Source organism: Schistocerca serialis, chromosome 1 (assembly GCF_023864345.2).
Source record: "Schistocerca serialis cubense isolate TAMUIC-IGC-003099 chromosome 1, iqSchSeri2.2, whole genome shotgun sequence".
In the NCBI taxonomy this organism is placed as follows: domain Eukaryota; kingdom Metazoa; phylum Arthropoda; class Insecta; order Orthoptera; family Acrididae; genus Schistocerca; species Schistocerca serialis.
The window spans coordinates 886,525,061-886,547,042 of NC_064638.1; the positions used below are offsets into that span (position 1 = coordinate 886,525,061).

General features: G+C 41.5%; 1 protein-coding gene across 2 annotated transcripts in view; it reads right to left on the reverse strand.

Moving 5' to 3' along the window:
• The window catches only part of LOC126411167 (GATOR complex protein NPRL2-like), a 117,064-nt gene that overhangs the window by 67,396 nt on the left and 27,686 nt on the right, over positions 1-21,982 (reverse strand). Inside the window, exons 2-3 of one of the 2 annotated variants that reach the window (XM_050081343.1) lie at positions 11,918-12,009; positions 8,872-9,028 (exon numbers count right to left, since the gene is read on the reverse strand). The exons of the other annotated variant lie outside the window; for it this stretch is intronic. Of the exons in view, the coding sequence (XP_049937300.1) occupies positions 8,872-9,028; positions 11,918-12,009 (249 nt within the window). The remainder of the gene's footprint in view (positions 1-8,871; positions 9,029-11,917; positions 12,010-21,982) is intronic. 2 annotated transcript variants of the gene reach the window in all.

The window sequence follows — 21,982 nt, forward strand, 5'->3', positions numbered from 1 at the left end:
TCAAATTTTTGTAAGACTGGGAGTTATTTCTGGTTGGTTGCATGTTTCTAGTGATTTTTCCCCCCCCCCCCCCCCCCCCCCCCCCAAATCAGCAGCAATTCTAGTAAATTTATTGTTCAAGATGTTTACTGTTTCTACTGGATTAACAACGTTATTCTTATTGTATGTCAGGCCATTGCTTTCAGTTATTTTTTATAACTCTCTGGTTCCATTCTGATAAGGTCCCTCATAGCTCTTACTTCATTTGTTGCATTAGAGATTTAGTTATCATTATACATTGTTTTATTGGTTTAACTTCTAGCTTCATTATCATTTATTGGAGGAGATATTTCTTAATCATTTCAAGCATTATTCCTTATTCATTCATTCTTAATTCCTTTATTTTTTCAGTTATCTCATTTCCCTTACTAATAATTTCTGGGTGTAAGGAGAAAGCTGACACATAATGCAGTACTAGAGTATTTAAAAAAAGAAGTGGCAAACTTATCTTCCACACAGTCTGATAGACACCTGACCAAAGTTCATTGGTTAATAAATTAATTGAAGTCCTTTATGATACCTCCATAAAGAACCATCATTTCACTTTTTGCCTTGTACTTTCAGATTCGGTTTGTTCAATATCCATTCTGACGAACAGGAACTTGTGATCATTAAATCCTGGATTGCATATGTTTACTGATGCAGCATACCTAGAATTGTTAATAATTATTTGATCTGAGACTGCTGATGTTTCTCCTGTAGGGACATCTTATTAGATCTAACAATATGCACTTGTGTTCATTTTCAGTGATGAAATGTTTATTATCACCACAAATTACTGCATGACACTTCATTACAAGAATCCCTCCATATTTTCCAAGAACATTTCAGAGTTTCCTGGTAAGGAACAGTACACAGCTGCAACTATTTTCTTTTTGAGACTTTTAACTACTGCAATCTCAAAGTTCTTGAGAACACTAAGTGAGGTGATGTTAGTGAAGCTATTGACTTTTTGTTATTTATATAGTAAATGGTTACTCCACAGCAGTTACCGAGTGCTATAGGCGTAAACCCAAAGTAAAGTTTAGGAGACTGATTCTATTTCGGTCTGGAGAGAGCCTGTGTCTGGATGGAATAAAACCTTGCCATTCACCTTCCACTTCATTTACTTTTAACGTATTCAATACATTTGTTTCATTATATAGGGACTGGACATTATGGTTATAGGCCTTTAGTAGATGTTTATAATTTTCTTGATTATGTCTACAGCACTACTCATCTTCAGTTTAACTGTTCTGAGTCACTATATTTGCTGAAGTGCTTCCACTTGCAGTTCAACACTGCAGCAACATTTGCTTCATTATAGATTGCTTTGGTTGTTTTTTATAACTTCATATTCTATCCTTTTCATCACTACTGTAGTTTAATACCTGAGCTGCACTGTTTATGCCTGCTGCACGTTTCTTATCACACTGAATTAGACGCAGCCCACACCCTGTAAAATAATTCCTTCCATAACGTCAATGTCTGGAACTGTGACATTTCTAAATTTAACAATGGAAAATTCAGGATGGAATGTAACAATAAAAAATTGCCACTCACCCCCCCCCCCCCCCCCCCCCACACACACACACAACTGCAGTCTCAGGTAACTGACACCGCACTGAGTAGTTTCCAGCTGCTTGAGACTGCAATCGTGAAAGGTTTATGTATTTGTGACAGTCTTTTTGTTGTGACTATTTGCAACTCGGCATCTCTGCTATATGGTGAGTGACAATTTTCCTTTTTATAATAGTGTTACATTTATAAATTTCATACACCAGTTCTTCAGTTTCTGGTTGATATGACAGATCTCTGTATTAACACAACACAAAGTCGTTTCTCAGACAGAGTCATCAGTATTATGTTTGTAAACTGTAGTAGCTACTGTGTAACGAGCAACTCTTTAATAAATGAGCTGGCTTCATCAGATCATACTTTGTTTTAGATCATACATTGTTTTGCTCCTGCTACGATAACAAGTGTGTGTGTGTGATAACCCATGGGGCTACCATCTCCTTTGGCAGTAAACTTGACCCACTGATACTACCATCACCGGCCAATCACAGTTACAGCTCTGTCTGTTTTCTCCCTTGAATGCTGCAGGGGTCGGACACAGAGAGAAGCACCACACCAGATTCGCCATGCAGGACATCTGTGCAGGCACCCTTCTAGCACCACCTGCAACTAGCTTGACTGCCACTACCAATTTATATGATTGCTGCCAGCTGCGCCTCTTCATTCTGTCTTGGCTCATCGTACTGTGCTCAGACTGCTTATTGTGGATTATTCTACTGGTTTGCTCTATGGACTGTGTATATGCTCTTGATAACTACATCAAGCTTAAATGTCAAAATGTATCAGTTCGTGAACTCATCATGCTAGTTTCATATTCTTAGTTACAACAACATCTCTTTGAGAATCAGCACTTTCTTTATATACATCTGCCACAACATCTAAAATGTTGATCCTGGTTTAACAACATCTGGCACTTCATTGCTAATTTTATCACCACATACTTGCACTGATCATAATCCACACCTGAGATTTATTTTCCTCTTGACCATCCTCTTCCATGTCTTTATTAATAGTGTTGTCACTGGATATATATCATACATAAATCTTCATTCACTGCCACTACACTGGCACTTTTCAACACTGCATATTAACCTTGAAGAACAGCATATCTTATTTTTAATAGTTTGATATCCTTTTGCAGCATTTTGATCACTTCATCCTTCTTCATAGTATTTACAAACTTTCTTTCACATATTTTATTTACACACACCTGGCATGTCCAAATATCACTGTTACAAGACTTAAGTTTATGATTTATTTATTTATTTATACAGCGTACTTTCACAGTTACATACATGGTCCTTAATGGAGACCAGTTGCGAAGAAGTCCATTCAGTGTTGAACCACTGCTTGTGTCTTCATGTAAAATAGCAGCAGAGTAACATTAAAAGTTTTGTTCTGTTCTTAAGCATTCTTACAAACTGTGGCCCTTGGCACAATTGACTTCCATACAATAAGTCAAATTAGCAAATTTTAAGTTTACTTGAAGCATTTTTCATGATACAAATAATTGGAGCTTTTACTCTGGACACCATTCCTCACTTTTTTGTTATATAGAGTGCACATACTGTTACCTTTAACTTCATATTTATGAGCAAATTTTTCCAGCTTTTATAACTTTTCCAATCTTCATTTGTACTGGATATTTACTTTGAAAGGTGATAACTTCTGTCTTAGGTAATTTTAAGATTATATTCAGTACATACTTTGTTTACATCATTGTTATAACGTCAAATTTAACAAATATATTTCAGAACGACACAACACATATAAGTCACAGAGTAAGTTGACAAGCAAGACATGTGTACACGTTAGCATTCGAATGAGCAGCGAGTCCCAGTCTAGCGACCGCTGCTCGGCTGGCTGCTTAGGTGGCACAGCTGCTGCATGGCTGGCAGACAGCGCCGCACGTAGAGGACGCACGTAATTGCGCGGCGGCGCTTTGAATGATTGGCGAGTCACAACACTTTTCCCCCCTTTGAAATTGTTGCACTGGTCTTGATGGAGGTGTCCTGGAGATGGCTAACGTCCTTAGGCGTTGTTTGACTAGCCGTAAAGTCTCGAGGAGGAGGCTTCCCGTACGGACGGAAGTGTCCCCGATGATAACGGGTCGAGATGACAGGAGACGTAGGGGTCGAATCAGCTGGGGCCCCATGCACCAATCCGCCCGTTGCGGCAAGTCCAGTTGATATGACAGGAGACATGGGCGATGTGTCGGCGTCCGTTGGAGGAGGAGGCGAGTAGATTTGCTCTGACAGAGGATGGTCATCCGGTTCCTGCATGGGCACGTCTCCTGGTGGCGTCCGTTCTTGTGCCGGCGTCGCAATGACGGTGAGAGGGCTGCGTTGAGAGATGCCAAGATCCTGAGCGTCAGGTAGAGCCAAAGGTGGTGTAGCGGCATTCGGAACAGGCGTTGCTGGCACACGAGGCCGAAGCTGGTCCGAATGACGCACTGCAACACCCGTGTCCGTCTGGATTTCATACAGGCGTCTGCCACGGTGTCTTAAGATGCGGCCCAGGCTCCATTTTGGCCGCCTGCCATATCCCCGTACCCAGACGAGGTCATCGGCGGTGAACCGGCCAAGTGAAGGCACCCGCGGCCGTGAGGTGGAAGGCCGCAGAAGATGAAGTAGCGTGCGGGGCTGTTGGCCATGTAAGAGCTCAGCCGGGCTGTGGTCGCCCATGGGAGTGAAACGGTAAGACGCCAGAAACTGGAGAAGCGCATCATCAGCAGCAGAAGAAGTCAGAAGTTCCCGCATCTGAGCCTTAAATGTGCGGACCAGTCGTCCTGCCTCACCGTTGGATTGTGGATGGAACGGCGGGGCCGTGACATGCATAACGCCGTGACGAGCACAAAAATCCGCAAAGTCGGAAGAGGCAAATTGCGGACCATTATCAGTAACAAGGGTAGAGGGCAGGCCTTCCAAAGAAAAAATGCGGGCGAGAGCACTGGTGGTTGCCGCGTTGGTAGGCGACGTGCAATGGACAATGAAAGGAAAGTTAGAGTAGGCGTCAATTACGAGGAGCCAATAAGTACCTAAAAAGGGTCCCGTAAAATCAGCATGAATGTGCTCCCAGGGCTTCTCAGGTGAAGGCCACAGGGACAAAGATGACTTCGGGGCAGCGGCCTGTGACGCACAAGGGCCGCAGGCAGCGACCATGTGTGCTATTTCAGAGTCGATGCCAGGCCAGTACACATGACGGCACGCCAGAGATTTTGTGCAAGACACACCTCAGTGCCCTTGGTGAAGGAGGTGCAAGACTGAAGCACGCAAAGATGCAGGTACCACAACACGCGGCGAAGCATTGTCAATGGAGAGGAGGATAACACCATCCCCAGCTGTGAGGTGGTAGCGCAAAGCGTAGTAGTTCCGCAACGGATCAAAAGTCTTAGTGGACAGGCGATCTGGCCAACCCTTCTGAATACAGCGTAAAACCCGGGAGAGGGTAGGGTCAGAACTCGTAGCAGCCGCCAGCCTGTCCCCAGTGATGGGGAACCCGTCCACAACCCGCTGCTCGGCAACATCCAGGTGGAAACACAAAAGTTCATCCCTATCGAATGCCTGATCAGGACCCACATGGGAAGGCGAGACAGAGCATCAGCATTTGCATGTTGAGGCGTTGGCCGGAAATGAATCTCATAATTGAAACGAGAAGCGGTGTGCAGCCTTGTCGGGAAGTGACGTTGATGGATGAAACAAGGAAACAAGTGGTTTGTGATCCGTAACAAGATGAAATTTTGAGCCATAGAGAAAAACACCAAACTTATGAAGAGCATAAACAATGGCCAAAGCTTCTTTTTCAATTTGAGAATACTTTTGTTGGGCATCCATGAGCGTTTTGGAGGCATAAGCAATGGGTTGTTCCGAACCGTCAGAAAAACGGTGCACAAGGACTGCACCAACCCTGTATTGAGAGGCGTCTGTGGCAAGAACAAGATACTGGCCAGGTCGATAAGTAACCAGGCACGGGGCCTGTTTCAGCGTAGTCTTCAATTTCTGGAAAGCCGCATCGCATGATGCGGACCAGTGAAAAGGCACGTTTTTATGCAACAGGCGATGCAACGGCTGAGCCACCGAAGCCGCAGATGGTAAAAACTTGTGATAGTATGCTAGTTTCCCCAAAAAGGCCTGCAGTTCCTTAACAAATGTAGGGCGAGGAAGGGCATTGATCGCAGTGACAGTTTGCTGAAGCAGACGAATACCATCCTGAGAGAGTTGAAACCCCAAGCACGTGATAGATGCCTGAAAAAATTGTGATTTCTGAAGATTACACTTAAGGCTGGCCGTCTGTAAGACATGAAAAAGTGTGTGGAGATTTTGAAGATGTTCTTCAGTGGTGGAGCCAGTGACAACAATGTCGTCCACGTAATTGATACACCCAGGGACAGAGAGAAATAATTGTTCCAAGAATCGCTGAAAGAGAGCAGGGGCACTAGCAACCCCAAAAGGCAAGCGTTGGTATTGATAGAGGCCGAAAGGTGTGTTAAGGACCAGAAACTGCCGGGAAGCAGCGTCGAGAGGAAGTTGATAATAAGCTTCTGACAGGTCAATTTTAGAAAAATACTGGCCTCCAGCAAGTTTATTGAACAGTTCTTCAGGACGGGGCATAGGGTAAGTGTCAATGAGGCATTGAGCATTTACAGTGGCTTTGAAATCGCCACAGAGACGAATATCACCATTTGGCTTAGCAACAACGACAGGAGAGGACCACTCACTGGAAGCGACAGGAAGCGAGACTCCTGAAGTAGTGAGACGATCCAACTCCCATTTTACCCGACCACGAAGGGCCACAGGAATGGGCCGAGCCCAAAAAAACTTAGGCCGAGCAGTGGGTTTGAGTGTGATATGAGCTTCAAAGTCGTTTGCACGGCCTAACCCAGGAGAAAAAAAGGGACAAAAATGTCGTCGACAAGGAATCCAGTTGAGCATAAGGAATAGCATCAGAGACAATATTGACAGTGTCAACTATGGAGAACCCTGGCCGGCCACAAATATGGGAACAGTGCGGACGACGGATTTGTAAGATACCTCAGCATTAAACTGTCCCAAGAGAGAAATCTTCTGTTTACTGTACATCCGTAATTGCCGAGTGACAGGTGACAGGAGTGGAGAACCCAACAGAAGATACGTCTGAGAATTAATTATAGTGGCAGCAGAACCGGTATCCACTTGCATGCGAACATCTCAACCAAGGATTTGGACAGTGAGGAATAACTTCCCTGAAAGGGAAGAAGTGCAATTGACAGACAACACAGAATCCGAATCAGCATCATGTTCATGAACATCATGTATGCGGTCGGATTTGCAAACGGAAGACACATGACCTTTCTTTTTGCAATTGTGACACACAGCCCAACGTTGGGGACAATCCTCACGTGAATGTTTCGTAAAACACCGTGGACATGAAGGAAGTTGCCGGGGGTTCTGCTGCAATTTCTTAGCGGGTTGTTTATGGCTAGGCCGAGGCTGCGCGTGGGAGAGCATTGCGGCCACTTCGGCCGGGGGGGACACGCCGCACGCGTCGTCAACAGCGCACAGAGGTTGTATTTCCCCGACATCACCCCACGCCTCTATTTGCGCCCCAGCAGCGCGAGAAATTTCAAAAGACTGCGCAATGGAGAGAACGTCATCTAGAGTCAGATTCGCCAACTGAAGGGCATGTTGCCAAACTTCTTTGTCGGGCGCCGACCGGAGAATAGCATCCCGTACCATGGAATCGGCATAGGATTCTTTGTGAACGTCAGTAACAAATTGACACTTTCGACTGAGGCCGTGAAGTTCAGCAGCCCAAGCGCAATAGGATTGATGTGGCTGTTTTTGACAACGATAAAAGGCAACACGAGAGGCTACCACATGCGTTTGCTTTTGAAAATAGACAGACAGAAGTGAGCACATTTCAGCAAAGGACAAAGATGCAGGATCCTTCAAAGGAGCCAATTGTGACAACAACCGATACATTTGAGGTGAAATCCAGGAAAGGAACAGAGACTTACATGGTTGTTCGTCCGTGACATGAAATGCCAAGAAGTGCTGTCTAAGACGTTTTTCATAATCAGACCAGTCTTCCGCCGTCTCGTCGTAAGGAGGAAAAGGAGGTATAGCCAACGACGAGAAACGCCCCGCATTTGACACCGCGACGAAATCGCGAATCAACGCTGTTAGAAGCGTTTGCTGTTCAAGGAGATTTTGCAATAGTTGCTCGATAGTAGCCATGGAACCCTGTGGGTCAACAGTGAAAAGGAAAAATCCATTACCTCGTCGCCAATTGTTATAACGTCAAGTTTAACAAATATATTTCAGAACGACACGACACATATAAGTCACAGAGTAAGTTGACAAGCAAGACGTGTACACGTTAGCATTCCAATGAGCACTGAGTCCCAGTCTAGCGACCACTGCTCGGCTGGCCGCTTATGTGGCGCAGCTGCTGCATGGCTGGCAGACAGTGCCGCACGTAGAGGACGCGCGTAAATGCGCAGCGGTGCTTTGAATGATCGGCGAGTCACAACAGTCATGTACTGCCATTCTTCACTTTCTTGTAGTATTACCTTATCATCAGCAAATGGTAATGCAGTTAGTTCAGTATTTTTATCTGATTTAATTCCTAATAAAGTCTACAGTTTTAGTATTAGTTTATTCTACTACGCATTTAATCACCACAATTTCCATTCAACTATTCCACTGATACATATTTGTCACCCAATGCTTCAACATTACACACCACTCCAAATATAAAACTACAATATTCAAGTTAATCAAATTGTTATTGTATCTTCCCAGATATTTAAGAGTTGCTATCTTAATCATTTGATGACTTTCTATGAAGCCAAAACCAAGATATAATTTGTTTCATCTGGGACTGGAAAGACAATAAAATAATTTTGTTCACAAGATGGTTCCTGTGCTCACTTCACTAGTAAGTTCAGTCTATGAAATATTTAAGTTGTGTGCACTATAAATTCTGTAAAAAGATATTTTAGATAATAATGTCCTCTACTTTGATCTTTAAAAAACATGTTCAAGAACGAAAGAAAATTACTTATGTCATATCATGTGGAATAAAAGATACAACTTACTGCAGAGTGGTGCCGGAGGGCAAATTTGTGAAAGGTCGTGTGTGTAATATATGACCGAGTGTAGCCCAAGCGATACACGAAACAACAGTTGTTACCATATGTTGGACAGCACAAGAAACTTACCAGCCATTACAGAAAAACACATCTGTTAAGGAATTTGCAAGTCTATTCTACAATATAATCACAGAACATCTTACCAAGTAATCTGCTAGCTTCTTAACAACAGGTTCATATTGGACAGTGCGGGCCCATGCATCACATACAAAGCACAAGTTGTAATGGTAAGCATTTCTGGCATATTTTTTGTTGTCAATTCGAACTGGAAAGCCAAGCACCTTCAAATCGTACAATACACTGGAAATAAAAAATGGAGCCATGAGATTTTTTTCCAGTTTTCATTTTACCTTCGTTACAGCTAATTCTCTTTCTATGCTACAAACAAGAAGCTGTTTAATAAATAACAGCATGCCTTTAATTAAAATTTAAAGGAAGGTCTTATCTCATTTGTAAAAGAAACTGAGTCGTCATTTGTAAAAGAAACTGAGTCAGTTAAAAAAGCTAAATGCTACAAAGAGGGATCATTTGACTATAGTAATTTATGAATCTTGCACATGGTACTGCTGGTGATCTTCTGCCACATCACATAAAGAAAATATACACAATCTTACAATCACAGTTAGAATCTACAGTATCTCTGCCTCCGTGTCATCATTAGGATGTGCCATTTTCTTTGCAAAAATTAAAGTTACTCAACTTAGTCCAGCAGCAAATCAATGATGACACACTGATGACAACCTTGACAAATAATTCACATATCAGTGAAAATAATTTTTGAAAATATGATGTAAGTAGATGAATAAAAAATCTACTCACCATGTGGCTGCAGGATAAAACATATAAAAAGTTTAAGCAAATGTGCAATCTTTCAGAGCCAATGTCTCCTCCTTTGGGCAGATGGGTTGAAGGAGAAGGAAGAGGGACGAAGGAAAAGGACTGTTGAGGTTACAGAAATTGGGGAGAGTTCGGAAATGTTGTTCAGAACCCCATATCATGGGAGACTTACCAGATGGGATGAGAAAGAAAGATTGATTGCTGTTCCTGCATCCCTCTTCCTTCCCCGTCAACCCTTCTACTGGAAGAAGGAGCCACTGTCTTTGAAAGCTTGCACATTTACTTAACCTTTATACACAGTTTAGTCACATTAATGTGACAGCCTGGATAACCACCTATTGTAGCACAGGCTACTGCAAGACATACAGGAAGAGAGTCAACGAGGTTCCAGAAGCTACCAATGAGGCTGTGCTAGGTTTCTCTGTTGAGGTCCATGGTATGAACAGCCCAATCAAGGTGGTCCCACAGATTCTAAATTGGGCTTAAATCTGCCAAGTTTGATGGCCAGGGGAGTATAGTAAACTCACATTGGTGCTCTTCGAACCACACATATACACTGCGAGCTGTGTGACTTTTCATTGTCCTGCTGGTAGAACCCATCATGCTGAGGAAAAACAAAATGCATGTAGTGGTGGACATGGCCCCTCAAGGATAAAAACATACTTGTGTTAATTTACTGTGCCATCCAGAATGATGATTTCATCCAGGGAGTGCCCTCCAGCATGGACCCTTCCGATGACTGTTGCAGATTGTTTGTTTTCAGACATTTCATGCAGTACAAGCTGATGACCATATGTCTGATGGAGCATAAAACAAAATTCACCTGGAAAGGCCACCGGTTGCCACTCAGTGGATGTCCAGTTGGGGTACTGGCATGCAGATTCCAGCCTTCATTGTCAATGAACAGCAGTCAGCATGGATGCATCAACAGGTGCCCGCTGCAGAGGCTCATATGCAAAAATGTTCACTGAAGGGTCAAGGAGACGCTGTTGGTGGCCCCTTGGTTCAGTTGGGTGGTCAGTTGCACAACAGTTGCGTGTCTATTCACCCACACACATCTCCACAGCGGTCACTCGCTTACGTCATCTATGGCCTGTTGTGCACAGTAGTTGCCTTATACCGGTTTTGGATAATGCCATTTTTCTATGCTTGGTATACTTTAACCATGGCAGCATATGAACAGTTGATAAACTATGTTGCTTCAGGAAGGCTTCCACTCTTGGCCCAAAAGCCAATGATCATGCCCTTTTGAATGGCAAATAAATCACTCTGCTTACACAATACAACAACTGCACTGTTTTCAGTGTCCTGTCAACATGCTTTATATAGCCTCCACTGCGAGTGCTGCCACCTCCCATCTCTTGGTGCACATATTAATGTGATTGGACCATATATATGTTTCTCCTGTCTCCATTTGACGAGTATACTTTCTTTTAACTACAAAATTACATTATAATAACAAATAGATGCAATTCTGTTCGAAACAGCAACAAGAAGCCACAAAAGCTCATTTACACCAAGTGGATTGACCTATGAATCGATCTTGTGAAATTTTGAACAAAAATCTGACAGATATACAAAAGTGAGTTAGTGTCAATGTGTTTAATAGCATTCAGGAGTTTGCGAGTAAGCACATGTAAAGATGTCCACAGCACTGGAGGAAATTTATACTGGTGCACTTAAAAATACCTAGAAGAGCTGGAGCACTGTGCAGTAAGAAATGTTTGTTGTAGCCCTATATTGCATGCGTAATCAGATGACACATGATGCAAAGCCTAGAGAAGTCACCTTGCAACCTGGACAGATGGTGTAGTAAGTGCTGTGCCATGTTTACTTACTTATTGTATGCTCACCTACGAGATTTTTTACTGATGTGTTCTATAGTTATGAGACTTAGCATTTCTCTATGTGTCATTCAGTGTTACTGTGGATCTCTTCATGTGGGAGTAGAATAAAACTTGGTTGGTGTTATTTCTTACACTGTGTCTCTACAACATTACAACAGTGTTAGCACATCTGTGAGAATCAGACCACTGAATAACAGTTTGCCTTAAATATTTACAGTCTCAGCTGTCCCAGGAATCTGTTGTCTCATGAATTTTAACCATCACATCGTTTTGTGCTTGATTGACTGACTAATTCAATGAACTACATGTTAGTGATACTTGTCATTTCCCAATGTACATTAATACCGTGTGTGCACCTAGACCATGGATTTCTAATGGAAATTAGTTGCACATTGACCCCACTATTCACTACTACACCATTTCTGTGCAATCATTCAAATTACTGTTTATAGAAGAAACAAATTTCCCAGTACATTGCAATCCTTATTGTTGCATTGTAACTTACACTGTAATGGTACTCCTTTGGAGTTGTGCCTTTGGTATTATGTAGACACTCACTGCATCAAAAAAGTCCTTAGAAATATAATTTTCAGGGACCTGAAATACACAATGAAGAAAATCTATGAAGATAGTTTAATCAAAAGCATCAACAGCGCCATGCAGAAAATACACCTGGCAAGTTAAAATAAAGCAATGGTTCTCATTTTTTTTGTCACAGACTGTAACAAATATGTTAGTGTGACGTATCACAAGTAAATTTCAAATAATTAAACATTACTTGAGTGTACTCATTTAAATATAAGGAGCTTTCAAAAAGAAATGAGCCCGAGTCTTGAATGCAAAAACCGGTGACAGGAGTGTAATATTGTGGCGTGTGTAACAAGGTGTGGTTCTGACCAGAGCATTGAAGTTTACAGCACGTCACTAGAGGGCATGTGTGCATTCATGTGACTATACAGAGCTAGCAGCAGCATGCATCAATCGTCCAATGCTGCCAGTCACATTGCAAACAGTGACATGCAGGTGTCAACACAAGAGCAAAGAGGTGTTGTTCATTTTCTGATAATGGGAGGAGGAGGAGGAGGAGGAGGAGGAGGAGAAACGGACATTCACCAACGAATGTCGCAAGTGTACGGCGAACACTGCATGTCCCTTCCAAGGGTCAAGGCGTGGCACAAGGGCTTCAGGGAAGGATGGGTGTCGTTAGCTGGTGATGCACGGTCTGGAGCACCACACTGGATTACTGATGACATCGTCCAGCTGGTGGCTGCACTCATTACCCAGGACCACCGAGTGACAGTGAAATCCATAGCTGCCATGGTCGCATTGAGTGTCAGAAATGTTCACACCATCATGAAGGAATGACTGCACATGCACAAAGTGTGTGCCCAATGGGTGCCCCACACTCTTCAGCCACAACAGGAAGTATTCTGAATGGCCCACTGTCTTGCTCATCTGCAGCACTATGCTCGGGAAGGAAATGCGCTCTTGGCACGAGTGGTCATCACTTTGAAACAGAATTGAAACGACAAAGTCTCCAGTGGAAGCATCCAGGGTCATCACACCACACAAAAAAAAAGCCAAGGCCACCCACACAAGTGCAGGAAAGGTTATGCTAACGTTCTCCTTTGTCAAGATGGCCCCCTTTTGACTCATTTCCAGCAGTACGAGACAACAGTGAATGCCCAGCATTACTCGCAAACCTTGACCAGCCTTCAAGAAGCAAGCAAATCAAAACAACCAAGTAATCTCACCCATGGGGTCATTCTGCTCCACGACAATGCAAAGCCACATAAGGCCAACACAGTCGCGGCACTCCTGCAGAAATTCAAATAGCAGGTTCTCGGCCACTCCCCATACAGTCTGGACCTCTCTCCCTGTGATTACTCCATTTTTGATCCCCTTAAAAAGGCTCTGAGGGGCAAACGATTCACCCATCTGAACGTGTGGAACTGGTTAGCATTGCAGCCCCAGGAATTTTATGAGACAGCCATTCACCGTCTTATGTCACAGTGGAACAAATGTCTCAACAGCCAGGGTCAATACTTCTAACATACAAGTATTGGTTTCTGTAATTATGCCTCTAGCTCATTTATTTTTGAACGCCCCTTATACAAAAAAAATTTCTAAGAACTGCATGAAGGCATGTGAAGGACAGTTACCTCAATATTTTCTGTCTGCCAAAATGTTTTAAAATAATTACAAGCTGAAGTTCTCAAAAAATATTTCGGTGCAAGTCTTGATTTACTTCAGTGCCAAATTCACAAAGAATATTAGTTAAATAACAATGTATAATTACAAATACTGCTAAGAAGAATATAATATTAAAAGACATCACAGAAAGACATGTGAAGGAAGGATGTCCATCAGGTACAAAAATAGTTTTAATTGGTAGTACCACAGGCTGGACCTGACCCACAATGCAGTCATATGCCACAGTGACAGTTTTGGAACGAAATAAGTCATCTTTCTTTATTTTTTAATCTGGCCTGTGATCTTTTAATACTGGGAACAAAATAAACAAGTTTCATAGTTTGGTTCCTATTAGAACAACATGGCCTTTCCATATAAGATATTTATTTTTATCAGACCCCTGAGCAAGGTGCTATGGTGGTAAGACAACAGACTCTTATTTTGGAGGATAGTTGTCCAAATTTCCTTCAGGGTATGTTAATTCAGATTTTCCATGGTCCCCTTAAATCACTCAACACAAATGATGGTATGGCTCCTTTGACGAGGACATCGCCAATATGAGGGCTACTCAGAAAGTCTTTGCCCCCATTTTTTATTAGCCAAAATAAGGTACAAACAGGTAATGACAAATGTACCTTACACTATTTTACCACGTAGTCCCCACACCGGTTCACACATTTGTCCCATTGCAGCACTAAATCTGAGATGCCCCTGCGGTGGAATTCGTCCGGCTGACTATGGAACCACAATTGGACTGCCCCCCCTTTTTTTTGTCACGGATGAATACTGGATTTTCCATGCCATGCTCTGCTGCTTGGATTATGGCATTAAATCCAGTATCCACATTTCATTGTCAGTAACAATGTGATTCAACAAACCTTCAACCTCCTAGGAATACCATTCCAGATGATGTACTGAAGACATCATTTGCTTGCCTTTCATCATGTCATCCAACCGCTTAGGCACCCATCGATATGAAACCTTCTGGTAACTTAAGGATCCATGAATGAAGCCCACCCACACAATATGCTAAGCTCCCGGGAAATGGCTGTAATGTGCACATCCCGACCTGCTTTCCCATTGCATCCGTGCTGGAAATGTTGTCGTCAATCAGTGATGAATGTAGCCTCCGCAACTGCTCATTTTCATGCAAGACTTCAGGACTTTTGTTGAACTCACACCACTACTAGCACTACTACAGCATTACTGACAGTTATCAAAGTGAGACAGTTTTCCCCATATGTGGGCTGCATTTCCCTGTAGATCTCGGCGAGCATTTGTACCTTGTTCCAGTGAAAATAAATCACACCTCATTGTTATAATGCCGTGGACACGTGAAGCACATCTGCCAAGTTTAAAACTGACAGCAGCACTTTGTGATGGAGCTATGGGCAGGTAAGGCCGGCACAAACCAAGAAAGGTCCAGCACTCTGAATGGATATGTTGACTTCATATTTACAGCTGTAATTAGGCTTTAAAAAAAATGTGGCAAATACTTTCTGATTTGCTGCTGTACAATCCAAGCTCCTGATCAACAAAATTTTAAAATCTAATGTTCTTCCTTCCTTCCATCCTTCATCAGATCTACAAGCTTGATGTCAGTGCTTTGTGAATATACTTTTTCACTGATGAAAAAAAATCTTTAATTTCCTTTCCAACTACTTTATCTCATATCTTACATCTTAATGTAAACTCTCTGGCTTTATTTCTTACAGGCAGTGTCTATAGCAAATGAGTCTTTTCTCATTATGGACCTGTGTTTGCTTATGAGACCAAAGTTCCTTTCGCATGCCACAACACTGTCTTAATCTACGGGCATGAATGTTGCAGATACATCTGCATGACCTCTATTGTATTACTTCATATTTCACATTTAACTATTTTTGTGTTGTGTTGCTGATGTGGGGATGCAGAATCCAGCTAGAAGTTCCCTGCAAAGGTTTAGGAAGCCAAGGGTATACCTCTTGTTAAAACGAGACTTCATTTCTGTTGTCTGTATAAAGTTTTATTTTTTTTTATTAATTACCATGATTAACTTCAATAAAGAAAAGCAACAACAGTAACACATATGAAAAATTTCACCTCAGTTTTTATTTTCATTTCCTATTTTAAATTACATCTAACAGCACCATATATAGCTTTCAATTTGCTTAGTTTAATATTTTTTCCACTGTGAATGATAAATTCTTCAATTTGTTCAAACCCACTGTGATACCTTTATGATCTGGCTTCAGTATTGATGCCCTACTCTCAGTCCTAAAGAATGTCTCACTTCTTCTTTGTGACAAGCATTCCTTTCCACATTATGCTGAATGCCTCCTTGGGAAATTCATAGAAAGACAATGCCATCACTGCTTTGACTGTGAAGAGGTGTTGTGTGTGACTTGTCTTCACACATATCCAATAATACTTTTCAGGTGTGTGCTGGCCAGCTACAAAGTACTCACTTCATTACACTACATCACACAGAACTGGAACAAATGAATTACGACCTCTACAAGGGCTTTGACAACCTCTCATTCCTCACTGTTTCCAAATTAGTATTCCATTGTGCACAAGAACTACGTAATACCCTTCTCCATCAATATATCACTCATGTTCTCAAACTCTTACCCCATGGGTCATATTCCTGTGAAAGCCCCAGTGCAAGGCCTGTCCCTCACATTTGTTCACATTCTCCTATTCCAATCATATCACTGCCATTTCCCACCCCATCAAAAGTAGAGCAACCTGTATACAGCTGTGCGATTCATCAAATTTGCCATAAACACTGCACAACATTGTAAATAGGTATGCCCAAGAACCAATTATATGCTGGCATGAATACACTCCCACTGACAATGGGCAAGGGGCAACTAGATCACCCACTTGTTGAGCATACTGTGTGACAATGTGATAGGCACATTTGCTTCATAATCCACATATTCTGCAACTTGCAACTTACATTTTTCCTTTTCCCTACTACAGGTTCCACCTACTTCTTCCCTTGAAACCTATCACTAGTTCCATACGATCTCTGGTACCTTCTTATTCCACTGCAACTAACCCATTTTTCCACCACTAGATCCTGCACATTTCCTCTATGTTATCTCCTTGGTGTTTCTCCTAGCAGTCCCTTATCTCCCAGCATAGATGCCAGCCAACTCCCTTTTGTGCACTGTGCACATGTACAGGGTGTTTCAAAAAGGACTTTACAACTTTAAAAATTCATATAAATTTATTGAAAGAAGATATAGAGCTGAGTTTAGTGTTATTTTGTAGGGAAACACGTCAAGTTTTTTTTTTTTTTTCTTTTTATCTTAAACTAAAGATGTATGTCGCTTCTGTTAGTTATCCTTCACATATCCCATTGAAAATCAATTTCTTCCCAAACACGCTGTAGCATTGCAGGTGTAACTTGCTCAGTGGTGGTGTAAACTCTTGCTCTAAGTTCAGGTAGAGAAGTCGGCACAGTAGGTACAAACATGACATCCTTGATGAATACCCATTAAAAAAAAAAAAAAAAAAAAAAAAAAAAAAAAAAAAAAAAAAAAAAAAAAAAAAAAGTTGTGTCAGGTCTGGGGAACGTGGGGCCACACAATTGGCGGATCACGGTCAACCCACTGACCTGGAAAACAGTCAATGAGAAAATCCCAGCCATCAGTCAAGTAGTGGGGTGGTGCATCATCTTGCATGAAGTAAACATTTCAATTTTGGTCATCCTCATCAATTTGTGGTATCAAAAATTGTTGTAATATATCCATTAATGGTTCTCTCAGAAAACAAAGGGGCCGTACATATCGTTCTTGCTCAATGCACAAAAAACGTTCAGTTTAGCGCTATCACAAACATGTTGCAATGTTTGACACAGATTTTCACTATCCCAAATCCTACAGTTATGTGTGTTAACATTGCCACTTAAGTGAAAAGTCGACTTGTCAGAAAAGATGATTTTGTCCAAGAAATGTTCATCCTCATGTAATCGATTTAATATATCCACACAGAAGTTTTTGCGAGCAATTTTATCAGTGTCTTTTATTGGTTGTGCAATTGTCAATCTGTACGGTTTCAAATTTAAATGGTTTCTTAACACACGCCGAACAGTCATAAGTGGGATTTGCAGTTCGCGAGATGCACACTGGTTGATTTCACAGGGCTGTTGACAAAACGTTGTCTCACTTGCTCAACGACGTCGTCAAATGTGCTTAGACAACCTAATGATTTGCCATGTCTTACCAAACACACTGTTTCTACAAAACATTTATACCACTCATAAACTGTAGGCCTACTACGAGGATCTTTAGTGTACTTGGTACGGAAATTACACTGAACTGCTGTTGCCAACTTCAATTCTTCAAACCAAAACACACAGCTAGCATGCTTGGGTCCGGTCAAGCAGCCATCTTTAATGCAAATGCCGTTAGTGCTCCTTACGGTGCGATTCGGCACTTGCGAACTATGCAAGACAAAACTTGATGTATTTCCCTACAAATTGACACTACAGTCACCTCTGCAGGTACTATGAATTAATTTATATGAATTTTCGAACTTGTAAAGTCCTTTTTGAAACACTCTTTATTTTCCATAGGCACACTATTCAGTAACTTCCTTGCACAGTGTACAAAAGATATTGGACCATCCCTTAACTACTTTACACATTTATTCAACTTCTAAAAACTTCATTTTCAGCAAAAAGTAACAGTACACAATGTTTAATTAATCTGCATACTTTATAAATACAATCTTAATTGGTGCTACAATTTTGTTTTCCTAGATACTCCCTCGCTGTATACAAGCAGTGCTTGGCCAAATAATCCCTCATACTTGGTATGACATTGTCCCTGTCTATTATCATAATATTTGTGGATTTGGGTAGTGCATTATAAAGTTTGATGCAGGAATAGAGTATGACTTTCTGTAATAAAGGTGTATTTGTCTTATTTGTCTTGTGTGTCAACTGCATGCGGCAAAAGTGTGGGAGAGAAATCTGTAGAAGTCACTGAGGCCATCTCCTGGAACTGCAAAATCTGCAGCAGAAACAGATTGACAGAGGAGCAGGAAAGGAAAGATCTACAACATTTGGGCACTTTAGGAACAAACCATGAGAGAGCTAGTGAGGATAAAGGAAGGCAGCAGTAAATAGGGTGGCTGGGAACTGGTAATTGATAGGAAAGCTAGCAGCAGGACACAGTTTGAAAAGTTTTGCTGTACCTACTAGCAACAGGTTCCAGCAACCAAAGTTTAGGTTAGAGAAGCTCCAAGATAGTGTAAGAGTAGGAAGCATGCACAGCCTTTGCTCATGAGCAGGAAGGATAGGAAAAGCACAAATACCAGAAAAACACTGCAGCTAGGTAGCAGTCGTGGTAGAAGTGTAGGCCCTCAATTACAGGGGAAGTTAGGAGAGGAGTCTCAGGTCACCAGCATTTTCAAGCCAAGTGGAGGGTTTAGGGCCTTGTGTAAAGATTTCACAAAATGTGATAGGTAGTGGTAGGATAGGGGACAGTTTGCATACAGACAGGGCATACAAAATAGGTGGTGACATGAGCAAGACACCTTCCCTAACTGGTGGCATCAATGTGAGCATCACTGAATTGTTCAGGCAGCATCTACATCTACATCTACATCCGTACTCCGCAAGCCACCAGATGGTGTGTGGCGGAGGGTACCTTGAGTACCTCTATCGGTTCTCCCTTCTATTCCAGTCTCGTATTGTTCGTGGAAAGAAGGATTGTCGGTATGCTTCTGAGTGGGCTCTAATCTCTCTGATTTTATCCTCATGGTCTCTTCACGAGATATACGTAGGAGGGAGCAATATACTGCTTGACTCATCGGTGAAGGTATGTTCTCGAAACTTCAACAAAAGCCCATACCGAGCTACTGAGCGTCTCTCCTACAGAGTCTTCCACTGGAGTTTATCTATCATCTCCGTAACGCTTTTGCGATTACTAAATGATCCTGTAACGAAGCGCGCTGCTCTCCGTTGGAGCTTCTCTATCTCTTCTATCAACCCTATCTGGTACGGATCCCACACTGCTGAGCAGTATTCAAGCAGTGGGCGAACAAGCGTACTGTAACATACTTCCTTTGTTTTCCGATTGCGTTTCCTTAGGATTCTTCAAATGAATCTCAGTCTGGCATCTGCTTTACCAACAATCAACTTTATATGATCATTCCATTTTAAATCACTCCTAATGCGTACTCCCAGATAATTTATGGAATTAACTGCTTCCAGTTGCTGACCTGCTATTTTGTAGCTAAACGATAAAGGATCTATCTTTCTATGTATTCGCAGCACATTGCACTTGTCTCTTCATTTCTTCAATGGGTACACGGAAGACAGAATGTACTACACTAGAGTGCACAAACACTGAAGAAATTTGTTCAGAATTATCTATAGTTCTCAAAACGTGCGGTCTGTTAAAAATAAAGTACACCAGTTTGAAACTGAATTACATTTTTTCCAACAGCATAGTGGCTTGCATTACAAATCACAATTGCAGAGGTAATAAAATGCAGCATACAGTGCTACTGAAATATAAATGTGCAAGTTGCTATGGCAGAACTGCCTTAATGGGTGGGGTAACATGTATTTATATCAGAAGTGACACGTTTTAAAGCTAGAGAAGATCTGATCACGATTAGTGTAGATAACAATTTTGAATTGACAGCCACTTAACTGACAAAGCTACACATCTATAAGAAGTTAATTATTCCATGAGTGTGCCTCTTACCTAATGGTAATATGGGCACTTTCTCCAACAAATTAAATATGTCCCGGAAAGCATGTCAGCTCCCAGCCAGGCAGGACACAAATGATAAATTCTGCTAATAGGGTATCAAAAATTTCAGCATCTGCCTTAGACCATGTACTAACAGATACTGAAAGGGAAAACCATAAACTGTTTATTACAGAGCTTGGCCTTTCTGATCATTATTGTCAGACAAAGCTAAAGAGAGGCTTGGTAAAACCTGCAAAAGGATTTTCTCGGAAATAAAGTACAAACTTTTTCTGGGTCATTTGTAAATCAAACCAGAAATGAAGCGTATATGGGAAATGATTCAGATGCTAAGTTCTGCACACGGTTTAAAATAATTTTTGAAGAGATATTTCCAAAAGTAGCCACTTCTAAAGCATTAGCTAAGGAAAGTAGACGATAATTGCAGGTATTACAAAGTCCTTCAAGACACTTAAATTTCTCAGTTCTTTACAAAACCACTATACTAATCCAAATTTCTTTTTCCTTATGAAACCAAAATCATAGTCATTAATAAAACGTGTGTGTTGGGGGGGGGGGGGGGGGGAGGAGGGAGAGATGGAGAGTGAGAGAAAGAGAGAGAGAGAGAGAGAGAGAGAGAGCACGTGCACGCGTATATGTACTTTAGGTCATCCAAGGATGTCTTCTATAAACTGGCAAGTTTTCATTCTCATTTATGTGAGAGTGCCAGCTGACAACTCAACGTTTCTGCTGCTTGGAAAGTGGTCTCTTTTACTCCTAAACTAATTACTAAAATACATCAAAATATACACAATTAGTCTGCAATTCACAATTACGTGCATGGCAGAGTGTTCACTGAACCACCTTCAACCTATTTCTCTGCCATTCCACCCTCTAACAAAGTGTGGGAAAAATGAGAACTTAAATCTTTTCAGGTGAGCTCTGATTTAATTTATTTTATTTTATTATGTTGATTATTTCTCTCTATGTATGTGGATGCCGACAAAATGTTTTTGCTTTTGGAGAAAAAGCTGGTGATTGAAATTTCATGAGAAGATCCTGCTGCACCAAAGAGCCTTTGTTTTAATGGTTGCCACCCAAATCCACATATGATACCCAAGCCACTCTCTCCGCACTATTTCACAATAATACAAAATGAGCTGCCCTTCTCTAAACTTTTCTGATGTCCTCCATCAACCCTATCTGATGCAGAGCCTACACAGCACAGCAGTACTGCAAAAGAGAATGGACTTGCATAGTGCATGCAGTCTAGCAATTTCTAAGTGTTAATAAATTAAGCACCAATAAATTACAGTCTTTGGTTTACTTTCCCCCCAACTTAATGTATGTGATCAATCCAAGTTAAGTTATTCATATTGTAATCCTGAAGTATTTAGTTGAATTCACAGCTTTTAGATTTGTGTGATTCGTCATGTAACTGAAATTTAGCAGATTCGTTTTAGTACTCATGGCTGACTTCATACTTTTCATTATTTAGAGTCAATAGTCACTTTTCACACCATACAGATATCTTGACTAAATCATTTAGCAATTAGTTATGAACATCTGATGACTTTATTAGATGGTAAATGACGGCATCATCTGCAAACAATCTAAGAGGGCTGCTCAGGTTGTCTACTAATCATTTATATATATCAGGAACAGCAGAGGGCCTATAACAC